The 15,439-nt window shown below is 54.6% G+C and overlaps 1 protein-coding gene and 1 long non-coding RNA gene across 2 annotated transcripts in view; one reads left to right on the forward strand and one right to left on the reverse strand.

The window, feature by feature from the left end:
• The window catches only part of LOC133353260 (sodium/potassium-transporting ATPase subunit beta-1-interacting protein 3-like), a 78,446-nt gene extending 72,098 nt beyond the window's left edge, over window positions 1-6,348 (reverse strand). Inside the window, exon 1 of the mRNA XM_061569360.1 lies at window positions 5,649-6,348. Within this exon, the coding sequence (XP_061425344.1) occupies window positions 5,649-5,702 (54 nt within the window). The 5' untranslated portion in view covers window positions 5,703-6,348. The remainder of the gene's footprint in view (window positions 1-5,648) is intronic.
• Window positions 4,863-11,695, forward strand: LOC133353262 (uncharacterized). The gene is made up of 3 exons (XR_009756350.1): window positions 4,863-5,033; window positions 10,127-10,317; window positions 10,796-11,695. It is a non-coding gene; the product is annotated as an uncharacterized LOC133353262 (long non-coding RNA).
• Window positions 11,696-15,439: the final 3,744 nt, after the last annotated feature.

Genomic DNA, 15,439 nt, shown 5'->3' on the forward strand with positions numbered 1-15,439 from the left:
GTATCTCTATGTAAGTCTATGGGTATCTGTGTGAGTCTCTGGATCTCTATGTAATTCTATGGGTATCTGTGTGAGTCTCTGGATCTCTATGTAAGTCTATGGGTCTCTGTGTGAGTCTCTGGATCTCTATGCACGCCTATGGGTCTCTGTGTAAGACTGTGTATCTCTATGTGAGTCTATGGGTCTCTGTGTGAGTCTCTGTATCTCTATGTAAGTCTATGGGTAGTCTGTGTGAGTCTCTGGATCTCTATGTAAGTCTATGGGTATCTGTGTGAATCTCTGGATCTCTATGTAAGTCTATGGGTCTCTGTGTGAGTCTCTGGATCTCTATGCACGCCTATGGGTCTCTGTGTAAGACTGTGTATCTCTATGTGAGTCTATGGGTCTCTGTGTGAGTCTCTGGATCTCTATGTAAGTCTATGGGTCTCTGTGTAAGACTGTGTATCTCTATGTAAGTCTATGGGTCTCTGTGTGAGTCTCTGGATCTCTATGTAAGTCTATGGGTCTCTGTGTAGGTCTGTCGGTGTCTCTGGAGCCCGGCGCCTGGGCCTCTCCGGGTCGTGTGCCCCAGTGCAGTTGCACCGCCTGCGCACTCGACATCTACGCCACTTGACCTGGCGACCTCGCTCGCTACAGGGGGCACCGATCAGCAGGGGACGAGGGTGGGGGGGGGGTAGGTGTGCATCGGAGGCACATCCGCTCCGTGGAAGGTGGCAAGTGTCCACTGGCAGAGTGTCACGGTGGCTGCTGGCTGGACTGTCGGTGGGATGCGCGCGAAGTTCGCCTCCCGCACTCCGACACGACAACGACGTCCACGCCCTGCGCTGACTCTGCAGCGCACCGAGCGTGCTGCTCGCTCGCGTCCGTTGACGGACTCCGTGAGCGGCGTCGTCGGGGGCATCGACGGGCGCCTCGTTCGGCCACCGCGGGCGTCTCCGCGCCGCGCTCTCAACAGGCGATGCGGGCGGTGCCTCGGGCGGCTACGCGCCCCACGGTGGCTGCCCAAGCGCGTGGGGAGGTCGCGCGCGATCCGAGCGGCGCTCTCTCTCTCTCTGCTGTGGCCTGGACGCGAAGCGCCCCGCGGCGCCGTTCTTTAGGGCTGCCCATTGTGTGCCGAATTTTCACGGTCCGAATTTGCTTAATTTTGAAATGACCCGTGATGGCCGAGCTGTGCGCTACCCCCACACACGACTTGAGCTGCTCTGGCTAGCGGTCAGGGACATTGTTGTTGTTGTTTTTCGTCGTCGAATTTGGAGTATTATCGTCCGCAGCCGGAGACAGCGAAACACGAGACGAGGGTGGTGATGGGTGGGGCACGAGCGCAGGGCGGAGGAAGATATGGTTAAGCAACTTGGCTATTCGGATTAGAACGAAGCTAGGAGGACTGCTGTAAGATACGATGGGTGGGCCACACGTGTGCAGGGAGGTTGCCGATACGGGCATTGGAGTGGCGATCAGAGGTTGGTGACCAAGGGGAAGAGCGATAGTGGCAGTGAGACTGTCACCGTGACCCTTCAAGGACTTGCCACCTGCGTGACAAGGAGAAGACCCAAAGCCGGATTGCGATCAGAAAGTAAGAGCGGATCCAGGGGGAGCGCCGGGCATCGACTGGGCAACAGCTTGCGGGACCTGGCAGAAGGAAGGCGGCGATGGCGAGTTGCCGTCGGGGGGGGGGAGCATCAACGGCGGGCGCGTCGCCGCTACGACCGGGAGCGACTCCCTCGTGGCTCGCGCGTCGCCCCCCCCACCCCCCGCGGTGTCGGCGGCGATTCCCGAATTCGGGGTGGGGGGGGGGGTGGCATCGTTTTAAACGCCACCGCAACCACCGCCGCCGCTTTGTGTTGACAAAGAGAGAGAGAGAGAAGAGAGAGAGAAGAGAAGCGCGGTCCCGTCCCGTTAATGAGCGACGCCCCTCGCCGCCGACTCCGCCGCAGCCGCAGCAGCAGCTCAGCGCGTCCTCTTTGTGCGCTCGCCGCGCCGCCGCCGCCGCAGCTGCCGCGTGGCCGCGCCGAACGAGCCTCCCGCGGGGTTCGCTTTGGCCTCGGGGCTCGCAGCGGGGCAGCTCAGGCGACGAGCGAGCGAGTGAAGTGACAAGTTCAAATCCCAGCCGGGGATCTGCGATTCGTCGTCCTCTTCGTTATCGTCGCCGTCGTCGTGATAATGACATCGTCATCATCGTGATCATCACCACACTCGTCTGCATCATCGTTCGTATCAACATCGGCATCATTAGCTGTGACCAAATCACCCACAACGCGCCCGTTCCGTCAGATCTCGGGATTCCAAGCAGGGCTTGAGCCTGGATCGCGCTCGGACAGGTGAGCGCCACTCACGGACAGGCCGTCCTAGGCTGCTAGGCAGGGTGGTGGGCAGCAGCGAGCAGTGCGAGACGAATTGTTGCACTGTATCTCAAATGCTCCCGTGTTTATGCAACGTGCTGAAGTACGGTCAAACGAGCTCCACGACCCGCGTGCCATGTGAAGGCCCTTGTCCAGCAGTGGATTAGCAAAGGGGCCGTACATTACATTGTGCGCGGACTTGGCAGCTGCGGGCTTCAGAACGCGTTTCCCGATCAGCTGCAGCCACCAACCAAGCCAGCGAGGAAGCTGTCGAGTGCGCAGGCGGTGCAACTGCACCCGGGGCCAACGTCCCGGGCCCCGAAGAGAGAGAGGAGACATTGAGTGTGTAAAGCGGGAGACGACGTTTTCATCCCTTTCGCACCAGAACCCACGCTCACACGCATCGCATTCTCGGAACAAAAAATGAAAATGCGACGTGTGACAACCTGATACTCGCCCTTCCTCTCACTCTAACCCGCGAGCCAATCAGCCACGAGTCCTCGCCCTGCCACTGACTCGTGACACTGACCACAGGCAGTCAGCCACGCGCCGAACAAACTAGCGAACCAGCAACCACTACTCATCTTCTTCGTAGCTCGAACCCTACTCATAAACCGACCTCTGTTGCTTTGCCGAGGCTGCCTTTTTATTTATTTTAGTTGTTGCTGGATGTTCAGCCTTGGCATCCACAACACCTCCAATTAAACACGCTCCCGCAGACGCGTATAATAGGGAGATTATTTTGTTTCGGTTATTACAAATTCACTCTGGACCACGTGAGGACGCTTCCCGCATAGTAACGATGATGCCGCAGCACGTAACACTGATTGGACATTCTCGTTTAATTGCCACCGGAGGAAGAGGAAGATTAATTAGATGTTAATTGTTGCCAAAGCTAATCCCCCTCGCCCCCCCCCCACCCATCTAGTATGTGCGTAGGGCCAACGATAGCCAGCGACCTCCAAAAACCTAAGCTTTCTGTGCAATACGGGCGGCTCAACCCCACAAGCAGAGTTCCAGGCGCCGTCCCATCGCACAGACGTGTGACTGCGTTACGTTTCGTTTTGCCGGATGCGGCCACAGTGGTGTAATGGTGAGCAGCAATCCAAAGGTCACCGCTGCGATCCGATTTCCCGGTGCGGCGGTTAAAATAATGGAGAAAGTTTCCTAAATCCCACCAGCACCCCGGCTCTGTCCACCAAGCGGTGTGAATGGTTACACGGCAGTGGAGGTGCTGGCATCTCTCCCAAGACAAAAGCCCTCCAGAGGGGCTCTCTGGAGCTCCCTCTAGTGGAGACTCTTCTGCCGGCAGTGGCGTGAGCAAAGCATTGCAGGGCTGCGCCTTTACACAATAGCCCTGCACGAAGCCACAACTTGGCTTTGCCCTACTCCACCAACAATTTTTGTCACACGTTTTGACCTCGGTTAACGTTTTGTAGAATGCACAAAGCGCACTGCCAGTAGCCAAGGTCCCTGATTCCTTGTGCTCGGAACGAGCTACAACCCAACTTTGTGAGACAAAACATTCTCTCATACGAGCTGCGATTGACAGCCCCACACACAAACGGACGGATACGGGCGCTTAAAATGTGGATTCTTATTCGATGGCCACGTCTCTTTTTTGGGGAGAAACAAAACAACCGCACACATCAAGAGTAGACTAGTCAAAGTGTCCCCTAGGCTGGCGCTCATATTATGTTGACACACCTGAGCTACTCGTGGAAATTCCACATTCCTATGGCGGTGGCCGATGTGTCAGAAACAACAGCCACCGTCAACGTCCCGCAAAATAATTGGATGTAAAATTCAAAGCGTGCCACGTGCCATGTGTAAGACAGTGAGCTCGGAGTGCCATCATGTGATGAGTGCACCCGTGTAATCGCAATCACATTAGCGCCCTCACTGAGTCTCAATACCCGTTTTACGAAGAGTTCTGCATTTGATTGGGATGTCTGGCCAATCCCATTATTAATAATAAAAATAACAAATTAGAGGGAGGAGATAACTGCACCTATCCTAGACCTTCTTTCGGTCGATTCCGCCTCAAATGAGTACCTGGTGCGGTGTGTCAACGCCAGCACTGGGGAGACAAATGCGGGCGGGCGTGGTGTTGGCCACCCACCCGCTCGTGCGCCGTATCGTCCTTCATAGGTGCTACTCGCCAACGGCACTTTCCAAAACAGTCTGTTCAAAGGCTACACGGGGGAGCTTAGTCTTTGTGTTTGTGTGTGAGAGAGAGTAAATAACCGCCGCCAGTGCTTTAGAATGTTACCTTTGCGCACAGAACAGGGCACGCAAACGTTAACAAACACAGCTGCGTCGCGGGGCCTTTCGCGAAGTCCGTTGGCGCAGGAGTTTCCCGACCGTCCATCCCTCCGCAGAGCCTTGCCCGCTCAACAAATCGCGCGACTCCTCTGTGCGCGCGCGTGCGTGCGTGCGCGTGCGTGATGGACATCTGTGGCACGCAGAGGCGTGCGCGCTACAGTTTGCACCGTTTAAATGGCTAAACGATCACCATCATCATCATCAGCCACGGTCAATCCACTGCTGGCTGAAGGTCCCTCTCTCTTCTCTTTCGTTAAATGGTCCAACGTTTCACGGGTCCCCCACGGAATGCGGCGTCATCTCTCCCCGAGTGCAACTCGGCGCAATGCGATGTTGATTTAGATCGCGTCGAGGCAATATACTACAATGGTACATAACATGCATCACGGCGACACGAGGCATACACAGACTTGTTATTTATTTTACTCGGAAGAAGGGCCATTGCCAAAAACGTCATCTTATTATAATAATATCACTCCTTGATATCTGACTATTGTCTGAATGTGCCGCGTGTTGTTCGACGTTTCGCAGCACCTGGTGAAAGGTTCTTCGGAAACTTGCGGGGAGGGGGGGACGGGCGCATTCAAAAACTGAATTCACCGAAGCAGCTTCCACCCAAGCACGTGAACCGAAACGTCGGACATGGTGCCGAACACAGCGCGATACAACGCGAACACGCCACCGCAGAGCTGGTGGCATTCGCTCCGGCTGCGGGGCGGTGTTAATCGCGAGTACGAGCGTGATGGTAGTCGTGTTGGCGCTTTGCATTGTTCTCTTCGAATGCCGCGGTGAGTCTGGCTGCCGCTGCTGCTCGAGCCACCGTTGGTGCTCCAGCAGCAGCAGCGGCGGCAGCGGCGGCAGCGGCGGCGGCAGCAGCGGTATCAGAATCGTGCGTGGGTGGCTCCTGGGTGCGGGACCAAGCAGCAGAAGAGGAAGAAAGGGGAAGACGAGGAGGAGGATGAGAATGGATCTCAAGTCACTCACCACTTGCAGGGCGCAGATGAAGACCAAGGAGCAACGTCCCGTACAGCGACGCATTCCGATGGCTTCCTCGCTCGCAGCTGGCAGCTCCTGTGCAGGTCGCAGGCTCTAAGCCCAGCTCACAGTCTTTCTCTCTCTCACTCCTAGCTCGGTCTCCCAGCTCGCAGTCTCTCTCTCACTCCTAGCTCGATCTCCCAGCTCGCAGCCTCTGTCCAAGCTCGCAGTCCCTCCCCTGCCCCCCTCTCTTCGCGTGCGTTGATGTCTGTGTGTGTGTGTGACCACACGTGCCCTTTCGCACGCGATGTGATTGCACCAAAATCTCTAGCCTATACTCTAGAGTGTATGGTACTAGAGTGTATGTATGTAGACTAGAGTGTACGTATAGAGTGCACCAGGTCGTACTGTAGTATACACGTGCACTCTGATTATGCGTGCCCCGCACTGCGTAATTGCGTAACCGCGTCCGCGAAGCGAGTGGGGAGCGAGGCGTGCTGGTTCTGTTGGGTTCGAGAATTAACGAATCGATGCATTCGGTTGCGAATTTAATTCAATTTCTGTGGCTTTTGTTTCCACTACTGAACGGACAGAATTCCCCGTCTCTCGTTCCGTCTCTCTCGCTCTCGCCTGGCTCTCTCTCTCTCGCTCGCTGCGAGTGCCGTCACTGAGCCGAGCCGCGTGTGTTTCTCTTTTTTTCTCGCTGAGAGTGCGCGTCCCGGAGGAGTCGAAAGGGGGAGAGCGACGAGGGGGGGGAGGGGTGAGGAGAGACGAGGGGATGGGGAAGGGAGGAGACCGAGGGAGCAGAGGGGAGGGAGAGATGGGCAGGAGAGAGGGTGGGGAGGGGACAGGGAAGTAAGGCGAGATGAGAGAAGAGATGGGAGGAGAGAGACGAGGGTGAAGAGGAGGAGAGAAGTGGGTAGGTGGTGGGGGGGGGGGGGGTACAGGATCGAGGGGGCGAGGAGGGGAGGATCAAGGAGCGGGGCGGTAGACGGGAAGAGAGGGTGGGAGGAGTCAGTCTGGGCTCGCGTTGTGGGGGGCGGGGTGAGGGGGGGCTGCAGGGTGAGTGGGGGGCTGCAGGGTGAGTGGGGGGGGGGGCTGCAGGGTGAGTGGGGGGGGGGCTGCGGGGTGAGTGGGGGGGCTGCACGGTGAGTGAGGGTGGGGCTGCAGGGTGAGTGGGGGGGGGGCTGCGGGGTGAGTGGGGGGGCTGCACGGTGAGTGGGGGGGGCTGCAGGGTGAGTGGGGGGGGCTGCGGGGTGAGTGGGGGGGGCTGCAGGGTGAGTGGGGGGGGCTGCAGGGTGAGTGGGGGGGCTGCGGGGTGAGTGGGGGGCTGCAGGGTGAGTGGGGGGGCTGCAGGGTGAGTGGGGGGGGGCTGCAGGGTGAGTGGGGGGGCTGCGGGGTGGGTGGGGCGGGGCTGCAGGGTGAGTGGGGGGGGGCTGCAGGGTGAGTGGGGGGGGGGGCTGCAGGGTGAGTGGGGGGGCTGCGGGGTGAGTGGGGGGGCTGCAGGGTGAGTGGGGGGGGCTGCAGGGCGAGTGGGGGGGCTGCAGGGTGAGTGGGGGGGGGGCTGCAGGGTGAGTGGGGGGGGGCTGCGGGGTGAGTGGGGGGTCTGCAGGGTGAGTGGGGGGGGGATCGCCGCGCATTCGCGCCGAATGCGGCCCGTGATGCACACACACGTGCACGTGTTATGTGTACGTGTATGTGCACGTGTGTGTACGTGTGTATATACGTGTGTGTATATGTGTGTGTACGTGGGTGCACGTGTGTGTACGTGTGTGTGTACGTGGGTGCACGTGTGTGTACGTGTATGTGCACGTGTGTATATACTTGTGTGTACGTGTGTGTGTACGTGTGTGTACGTGTGTGTGTGTACGTGTTATGTGCCGTGTGTGTATGTCGCGTTGTATACGTATTTATGTCACCCATGTGTGCATTAATAGTTATGGAGAGTGGTGGCGTAGTGGTTAGCGCACTTGCGCTATTAACCCGGCGACTCGAGTTTGATTCACGTTAAAGACCAATAACAATGGCTAATTTTTTTTAACCGGTTCGGGCCTCCGCTAGGTTGACTCAACCTCAAATGACAACCTGGTGCGGTGTGTAAACATCAGCACTGGGAAGACAAAGGCCACCGGGCGTGGTGTTGGTCACCCACCCCCTCGCGTCCCGTGCCGGCCTTCATAGGTGCTGGCTACAGCACTTGCCCCAACAGTCTGTGAAGGCTACCTGGGGGGTCTTTGTCTTTGCGTGTCTATACAACTGAAGCTGGTGTAGGTGGTGACTGTAGCAATGGTGATGATCGTTGCATGACGATGTGATAACGATAGGTGTAGCAGTGACGATGCAGTGATGGTGATGATGATACAAATATTAACGTATCACACACCACACACACCACACATACCACAGTACACACACCACACACACCACACCACACACACCACCCAGACCACACACACAACACACCACACACGCCACACCACACACACCACACAGACCACACACACAACACACCACACACACCACACCACACACCCCACACAGACCACACACACCACACACACCACACACACCACACAGACCACACACACCACAGTACACACACCACACACACCACACATACCACAGTACACACACTACACACACCACACCACACACACCACACAGACCACACACACCACACACCACACACACCACACCACACACACCACACAGACCACACACACCACAGTACACACACCACACACACCACACATACCACAGTACACACACCACACACGGAGCTCTGATCATCAGGAGCAGCAGCCACGGTCAATCCACTGCTGCATGAATGAGTCCCCAAAACCGCCGCCACCTGTCACGATCCTGCGATGGTAATCGTCGGTTGACGTCCTCCCGAACGCGTTCAATCTGTGCGGGACTTTTCGTAGTGTATCCCCTACTATGTGTGCGTGGTAGTGGGTTATTTACAATTGCTTACTTATAGAATGGGCCAAACATCCCCGCGTAGCAGCAGCCCTCTTGACGAAGAGTCTTGAGGCTCGGCGAGGCTTTCCAGGTGAAACAAAGGGCGTTCTCATTGAATCTCAACACCGCTATTCTAGAGGATCCTGCTATACATTGGGATGCTTTGGCCAATCCCATTAATGCCCGTGGGTTCCATGTGGCGGGAAACCGGAGAACGCGCAGAAAGGGCATGGTAATATATACATCGTCAAATCAACACCAATCAATCAACACGGAGGGAGCCGTGGCACGGTGGTTAGCGCACTGCTCTCTGAACCCGACGACCTGGGTTCGATTCCCGGCTACGGAGAACATCGGTGGCGAGCGATATCCTAATCCGTTCCTGGGTTCTCCCTTGGTGGACTCAGCCGTAAATGAGTACTCGGTGCGGTGTGTAAACGTCAGCACTGGGGAGACAAAGGCGGCCGGGTGTGATGCTGGCCACGCTACCACATCGTGCGCCGTTTCAGCCTTCACAGGCACTCGCTAACATGAACTTGTCCACACGGCCTGCGCAGGCTACACGGGTGACCTTTATCTCGCGCAAAGCTTCGTGGTGAACTTTCTGTGTCGGCGCGGTGTCAGCGACACGAGCTGGAGACGGAGCGGAAGAGAAACCGCTGCTTCGTCTTCTTCGTCTTCTTCGTCTTTTTCGTCTTGGCCCAGAAACGGAATCCGAGCGCATTCCCGCGCCACCGTCACCGAAGAGCCCCTCTCCGAGATCGTTCGGCCGCGATATTCAGTCCGAGGGGTAAATACACGAATACACAAATACATCAATATACAAATACATCAATATACAAATACATAAATACATAAACACACAAACACACGAACACACGAATGCACAAATACACAAATACATAAATACATAAACACACAGACACACAAATACACAAATACATAAACACACGAATACCCGAATACACAAATACACGAATAAACGGCCTCCCGCCTCCGAGACGGCGGAGTCGCCCGCGCTGCGCGGTCACCCAGACGGTTATCGACCCACACTTTGCTTTTAGATTTTTGCCAAAAAGCAGCGAGGCCCCTCGGGGTAGGGGGCTGAGGGGAGGCTGGGGGGGTATCGTGTGCACCTCATCACCATCATCATCACCATCATCACCATCATCACCATCATCATCACCATCATCATCACCATCATCATCACCATCATCACCACCACCATCATCACCACCACCATCATCATCACCATCATCATCACCATCATCACCACCACCACCACCATCATCACCATCATCACCATCATCATCACCATCATCATCACCATCATCACCACCACCATCACGGTTGGGCGGACAGAGAGCGGCAGGGGCTCACGGTGGCCAGCACCTGAATTCATTTCCTGGTCAGTAGCCTCAATGACATCGTCGTCGTGGTCATCCTATGACGTGGCGAGGCTGCTGCACTTCATAGCAAGCCAGCAAGAGCTTGTGCTGTTGATGTCCTGGTCTCTGTCATAGGAACGTGGAATTGTACCCCCAAATGGATGAGGACCGCAGGGGGAAATGAACACCTGCCAACCAAGGCTCCTGAGAGAAGAGTGGCAGCTCTTGGTTGTCAGCAGGGGGCCGTGCAACAAATACATTGTTGTACTGCACTACGCGTCGACGTCTACGCTCCCCGACTGCACAAACCCGCATTGATGAGCGTGGTGAGGTTTGGTCAAATAATCCGCAAGGCGTGGATGGGCCCTCATCCACCAGTCAATTGGCAAATGGTTGTGCACGTGTACATACCCCTGTGTGTACATACCCTGTACACGTGAGCCCTGGCAATACAGTACAGTTAACGTGATGAACTTCGCAGTAAGATATTGCCTGTGTGTGTGTTCATGCTCGAACGAACGTCCAGCGACGCTCATGTGCTTTGATGCATCTTGAACAAGCGGTGGAAATTCCACATTCCTTTGGCGAGGAACTGTCCATCCGCAGGACAGCCGCCGCTGATATCCCCCTCCCCACACTGGTATTCGTTTGATCTGTGCTCGTTTTTGTGGTGAGGCCACGTGGTGGGAATTTTTTTATGCCAACATCGTTGTCAAGAACCCTCCACCACCCAACACGATTATCACGCGTGGCCAATGTGCCGATGACATTCTCACCGATGAACCTCCTCCTACTCCTCCTCAGAATGTTCACGGCTGAATTCAACATCGACGTAGGACGACGTTTCACTCGATGGAAGTTCCCCGTGCAGCAACACACAACGCTGGGACCACTTGGAGGTGCATCACGCGGCGTTATGATGGCGGTGGTGCTGCTGCTGCTGCGTTGCCAATGCTGCACAAGCACAGCCAACGACAACACTCAACCCATCGTCAATAACACTGTGGCCTGACAAGAGAAGACATTTATAGGCGACGTCTCGGCCAATGGCCCCACTTCCTAGCCCTTAAACAGAAATACCAGAGAGAGGGTTGAAGATTGAACTTAATACCATGGCGCCCGATGAAAATCACACATTATTATTTTTATATATGATGACCAGTTTCTAAATGGTCATATGAATAGCTACCTAACAGTAGCTATCGGGTTCCATACAATCACTTAAGTAGTCAAACAGCGTTCCTACATAAAACGAATTAATACATTAAAAAAAAGTGAAATTATAAAACGTGACTTCAGTTTCCGGCGTGACCACCATCAGCAACGGGGCCCGGAGCGCGAGGAGTCGAAGCGTTCCCTTCGAGGCCGAGTGCCCCTCGCGGCGTGCCGGGGTCCGTGAGACGGGCGACAGCGCCACCTGGCGGCCACCTCGGCCCCGTGGTGGTCACTGCTACGCGGGTTTTTCTCCCGGTCCCTCCGGGTTTTCCCAACTCCACATTAAGAATAAACGCCACGCTACTGCTACACGATGGTGGGAAGCCACTTCGTTGAGCTATCATTTGTGATCGCCAGGTCGCTTCTAAAATAAGAGCTATTTCGGTCAGTAGGGCCTTGACCTGGTAAAATAAAAAAAAAATTATGGGGCCGTCCATAAATGACGTCACGCGATTTTTGACGTTTTTTGACCCCCCTCCTTCGTCACACGACGTCACAAAAAGTCAGACCCCCCCCCCTCAAATATGACGTCACAAATCTCTGCCCCCCCCCCCCCACCAAAAAAAATAAAAAAACATGCTTCAAATCGCTTTCAACTATTGTCATTGTAGTGCGCATTAAATGTGGCGCTGCACTCTGATGTTGTAGGAGAAACCATGTATTAAAAAGTCTATTTAATTAAGTAGAACGTGTTGTCTATAGTTATTTAAAGTTGCGCATTTTGATGTGACGTCACATTTCTCAACCCCCCCTCCCTAGGTGCGTGACGTCATTTATGGACGGCCCCTAATGTATTTTTCATCTTAATTGTATACTACTAAAAATAAATTAATAAAGGTGACCAGTTTGGATGGGGGGCGGGGCATTGCCTCCCCCCGTGCCCCCACCCCCTCCCCAAACTCGGCCTATAAATAAATATCAGGGCCGGATTATCCCAGTAGCAAGAATATATGCTTTTTGCCCCGTACTTTCAAGGGCCCCGCGCTAAATGCTTCCAAGCTATCAATTCCGGTTCAGTGATTCTGCACTTGCTTTATTACCATAGTACTATACCGCCTTAAACTTTTATGAACGACTGGGTGTTAAAATTCAGCGATCTGTCGTATTATCTGGCTGTATAGCAAATCAAAATATACAATTACTTTACTATGAAAGTTAAAAATTAGTTTTTTTTATATTTAAGTGTGTTTTAGGGCCCCTTTATAACATATGCTACAGGCCCCGCACGAGCTTAATCCGAGTGCTTTCGTCGATTAATTCAACGAGACCCGCAGACTGAGACGAGACTGGCTCGAAATGTTGACTCACTCTCTTATCCTAAACCACAATACCACGACGGACAGAAAGTTCTGCCTCGTTGTGAAGTCTGTCCGTTTTGTGTGTGTTTAGTTTCGAGGTTGTTCACTCGCGAATGTCATCATCGTATGATTTGTATTATTTACGGGAGTAGTAACACATTCAATTTGGAATTAAAGCTTTCGTGACTGCAGTGATTCATCTTCTTGGTTCTTTCGGTAAAGTCACGTAGAATGGAAATAATAAAATAAAAAAATAAAACATATAAAATAATTCTCACGACGTTTCGGCCACAACGCAAGCAGCCGTCCTCAGGTGGAGAGCAGGTCTTCTCGACAGACCTGTTCTCCACCTGAGGACGGCTGCTTGCGTTGTGGCCGAAACGTCGTAAGAATTATTTTATTATGTTTTCTTTTTATTATTTTATTATTTCCCTTCTACGTGACTTTACCGAAAGAACCAAGAAGATAGTAACACATTCTCGCGCGCATCGCGAGAGTCAGAGGGCGCTTTAATCTCCACGTGTTTAATGATCAATGAGACACGCACTCGGGTCTTTTATTGTAACCGTGTGAGAGAACGCCTGTGATTACAATCACGCGTGCCAACGTGAATACCACGTGCACGACAAAGACAAATATCCCCCGTATAGCCTCGGAACAGATTTGTGGGGCAAGTGCTGTTGGCGAGCACCCATGGAGGCCGGCACGACACACGAGGGGGGTGGCCGGCACCACTCCCGGCCGCCTTTGTCTCCCCAGTGGCGATGTTTACACACCGCACCAAGTACTCATGTGAGGCTGTGTCGACCTAGAGGTGGTGGGGGTGGGTGGGCAGAAGCCGTTAAGATTATCCTTCGCGCTGTTGGCCGTGAGTGGGAATCGAACTCGGCGGCCGCACACGCAAACGCGAACACACACACAAAGACACAAAGACAAAAATCCCCCGTATAGCCTTAATAGACTGTAGGGGAAAGTGTTGTTAGCGAGCACCTATGAAGGCCGGAACGGTACACGAGGGGGTGGGTGGCCAGGACCACGCCCGACCGCCTTTGTCTCCCTAGCGGCGATGTTTACACACCGCACCAGGTACTCATTTGAGGCTGAGTCGACCTAGGGGAGGCCCAGGACCGGTTCAGATTATCGTCACTGGTGTTTGCCGTGAGTGAGGAATCGAACCCGGGTCGCCAAGTTCGTAGTGCAGCGCGCTAACCGCTCCACCACCGCTCCCCACAACTCCCCCACGCCACGATTTTCCGGCCATGCTTCACGACGCTGCTCCGTGCGGGTTGTTGATTGAAGGCGGCCGGGCACACAGGAGGTGACAGCACAGAAGTGCAGTACAACGCAAAGCTTCTGCTGGGCCATCGTCTGCCGCCCGCGACTGTGGCACTGCAGCGCGCGCCTCCACCGCCCCACTCGTGACGGGTGAGGCCAAGTGCGCTTGGAGAGAGATCTCTGTGGTGGTGGTGGTGGTGCAACCCGTCAGAGTGAAATACACCGTGCCCATGTGAACGTGATTATGTCCCCACCCCCTCTGAGATGAGTGCCACATGCATGCACGGAATGCTGCTGCTGCTGCTGTGCGAGGGTGAGCAGTGCACTGCAGAAGTCGACGCTTCGATTTCGGGTCGGCGCGGCAGCTGAAACGATGGGAAGGTTTATTAAAACCTCGGCAGAGTTAAATGGGCCTCACCACCACCACCATCACCACCACCACCATCACCACCACCACCATCATCACCACCATCACCACCACCACCATCACCACCACCACCATCATCACCACCATCACCACCATCATCACCACCATCATCACCACCATCACCACCACCATCACCACCATCACCACTACCATCATCACCACCACCACCATCACCACCACCACCATCACCACCATCACCACCATCACCATCACCACCACCACCATCACCACCATCAGCATCACCACCACCACTACGATCACCACCACAACTACGATCACCACCATCACCACCACCACCATCACCACCATCACCACCACCACCATCATCACCACCACCACAATGTATTCAATCAGCAGATCGCGAGTGGTGAGGTCAAGTGTGGGACCCCCCCCCCCCCACCACCTCACCACCTTCCAAGACATTTGACCAGCGTGGAAGAGTAGGCCAAATACGATCTCGTGGAGCTACTCTAGAGCTCCCTCTAGCGGGAGGTCCTCCCGCGAGGAGTGGCGTGAAGAAGAAAACCCCACAAACGCGCCCAGAGACGGGTTCACAACCCACTTGCTGCACTGCCACGTCCAGTCCACGTTGCTGCACTGCCACGTCCAGTCCACGTTGCTGTAATGCCATCGAGGGCGAAATCGGAACGTCAAACTAAAGTTCGACTCATTCACCGATTGACGGCGGGGGGGGGGGGGTTGAAGGGTCGAGCCACCAAATCTCGGCGTGAGCCGAGGAGGCGCAGACGCTGCGGTGATGGTGACAGTGCCGGATCATCCGCGTAGCACAAGTAGCTACATATGCAGCTACATAAGTAGCTGCTTATGTAGCTACATGTGTAGCTACGGGCCCAGCACTTTCAAGGGCGTCCAAAGCTAAATGTTTTCAAGCTATCAATACCGGTTCAGTGATTCTGCACTTGCTCTATTACTATAGTACTATACCGCCTTCAACTTTTATGAACGACTGGGTGTTTAAGGTTAGCGAATTGTTGTATTATCTGGCTATATAGCAAATGAAAACATGCTATTACTTTACTGTGCAAGTTCAACATTTGTGTTTTAATATTTAATATTTACGTGTTTTTTTAGAACAATTGCTACAGGCCCCGCACTCGCTTCATCCGGCACTGGTGGGCGATGCTGACGAAGACATTTTGTGTCCGCGTTCCCTTCACTCCCAATCCACTCCGCCTGCGTGGCTACACGTGGCACTGATCACCGTCGTCATCA

This window comes from Lethenteron reissneri, chromosome 43 (genome assembly GCF_015708825.2).
Source record: "Lethenteron reissneri isolate LAM-NWPU_2019-01 chromosome 43, ASM1570882v1, whole genome shotgun sequence".
NCBI classification, from domain to species: Eukaryota; Metazoa; Chordata; class Hyperoartia; order Petromyzontiformes; family Petromyzontidae; genus Lethenteron; species Lethenteron reissneri.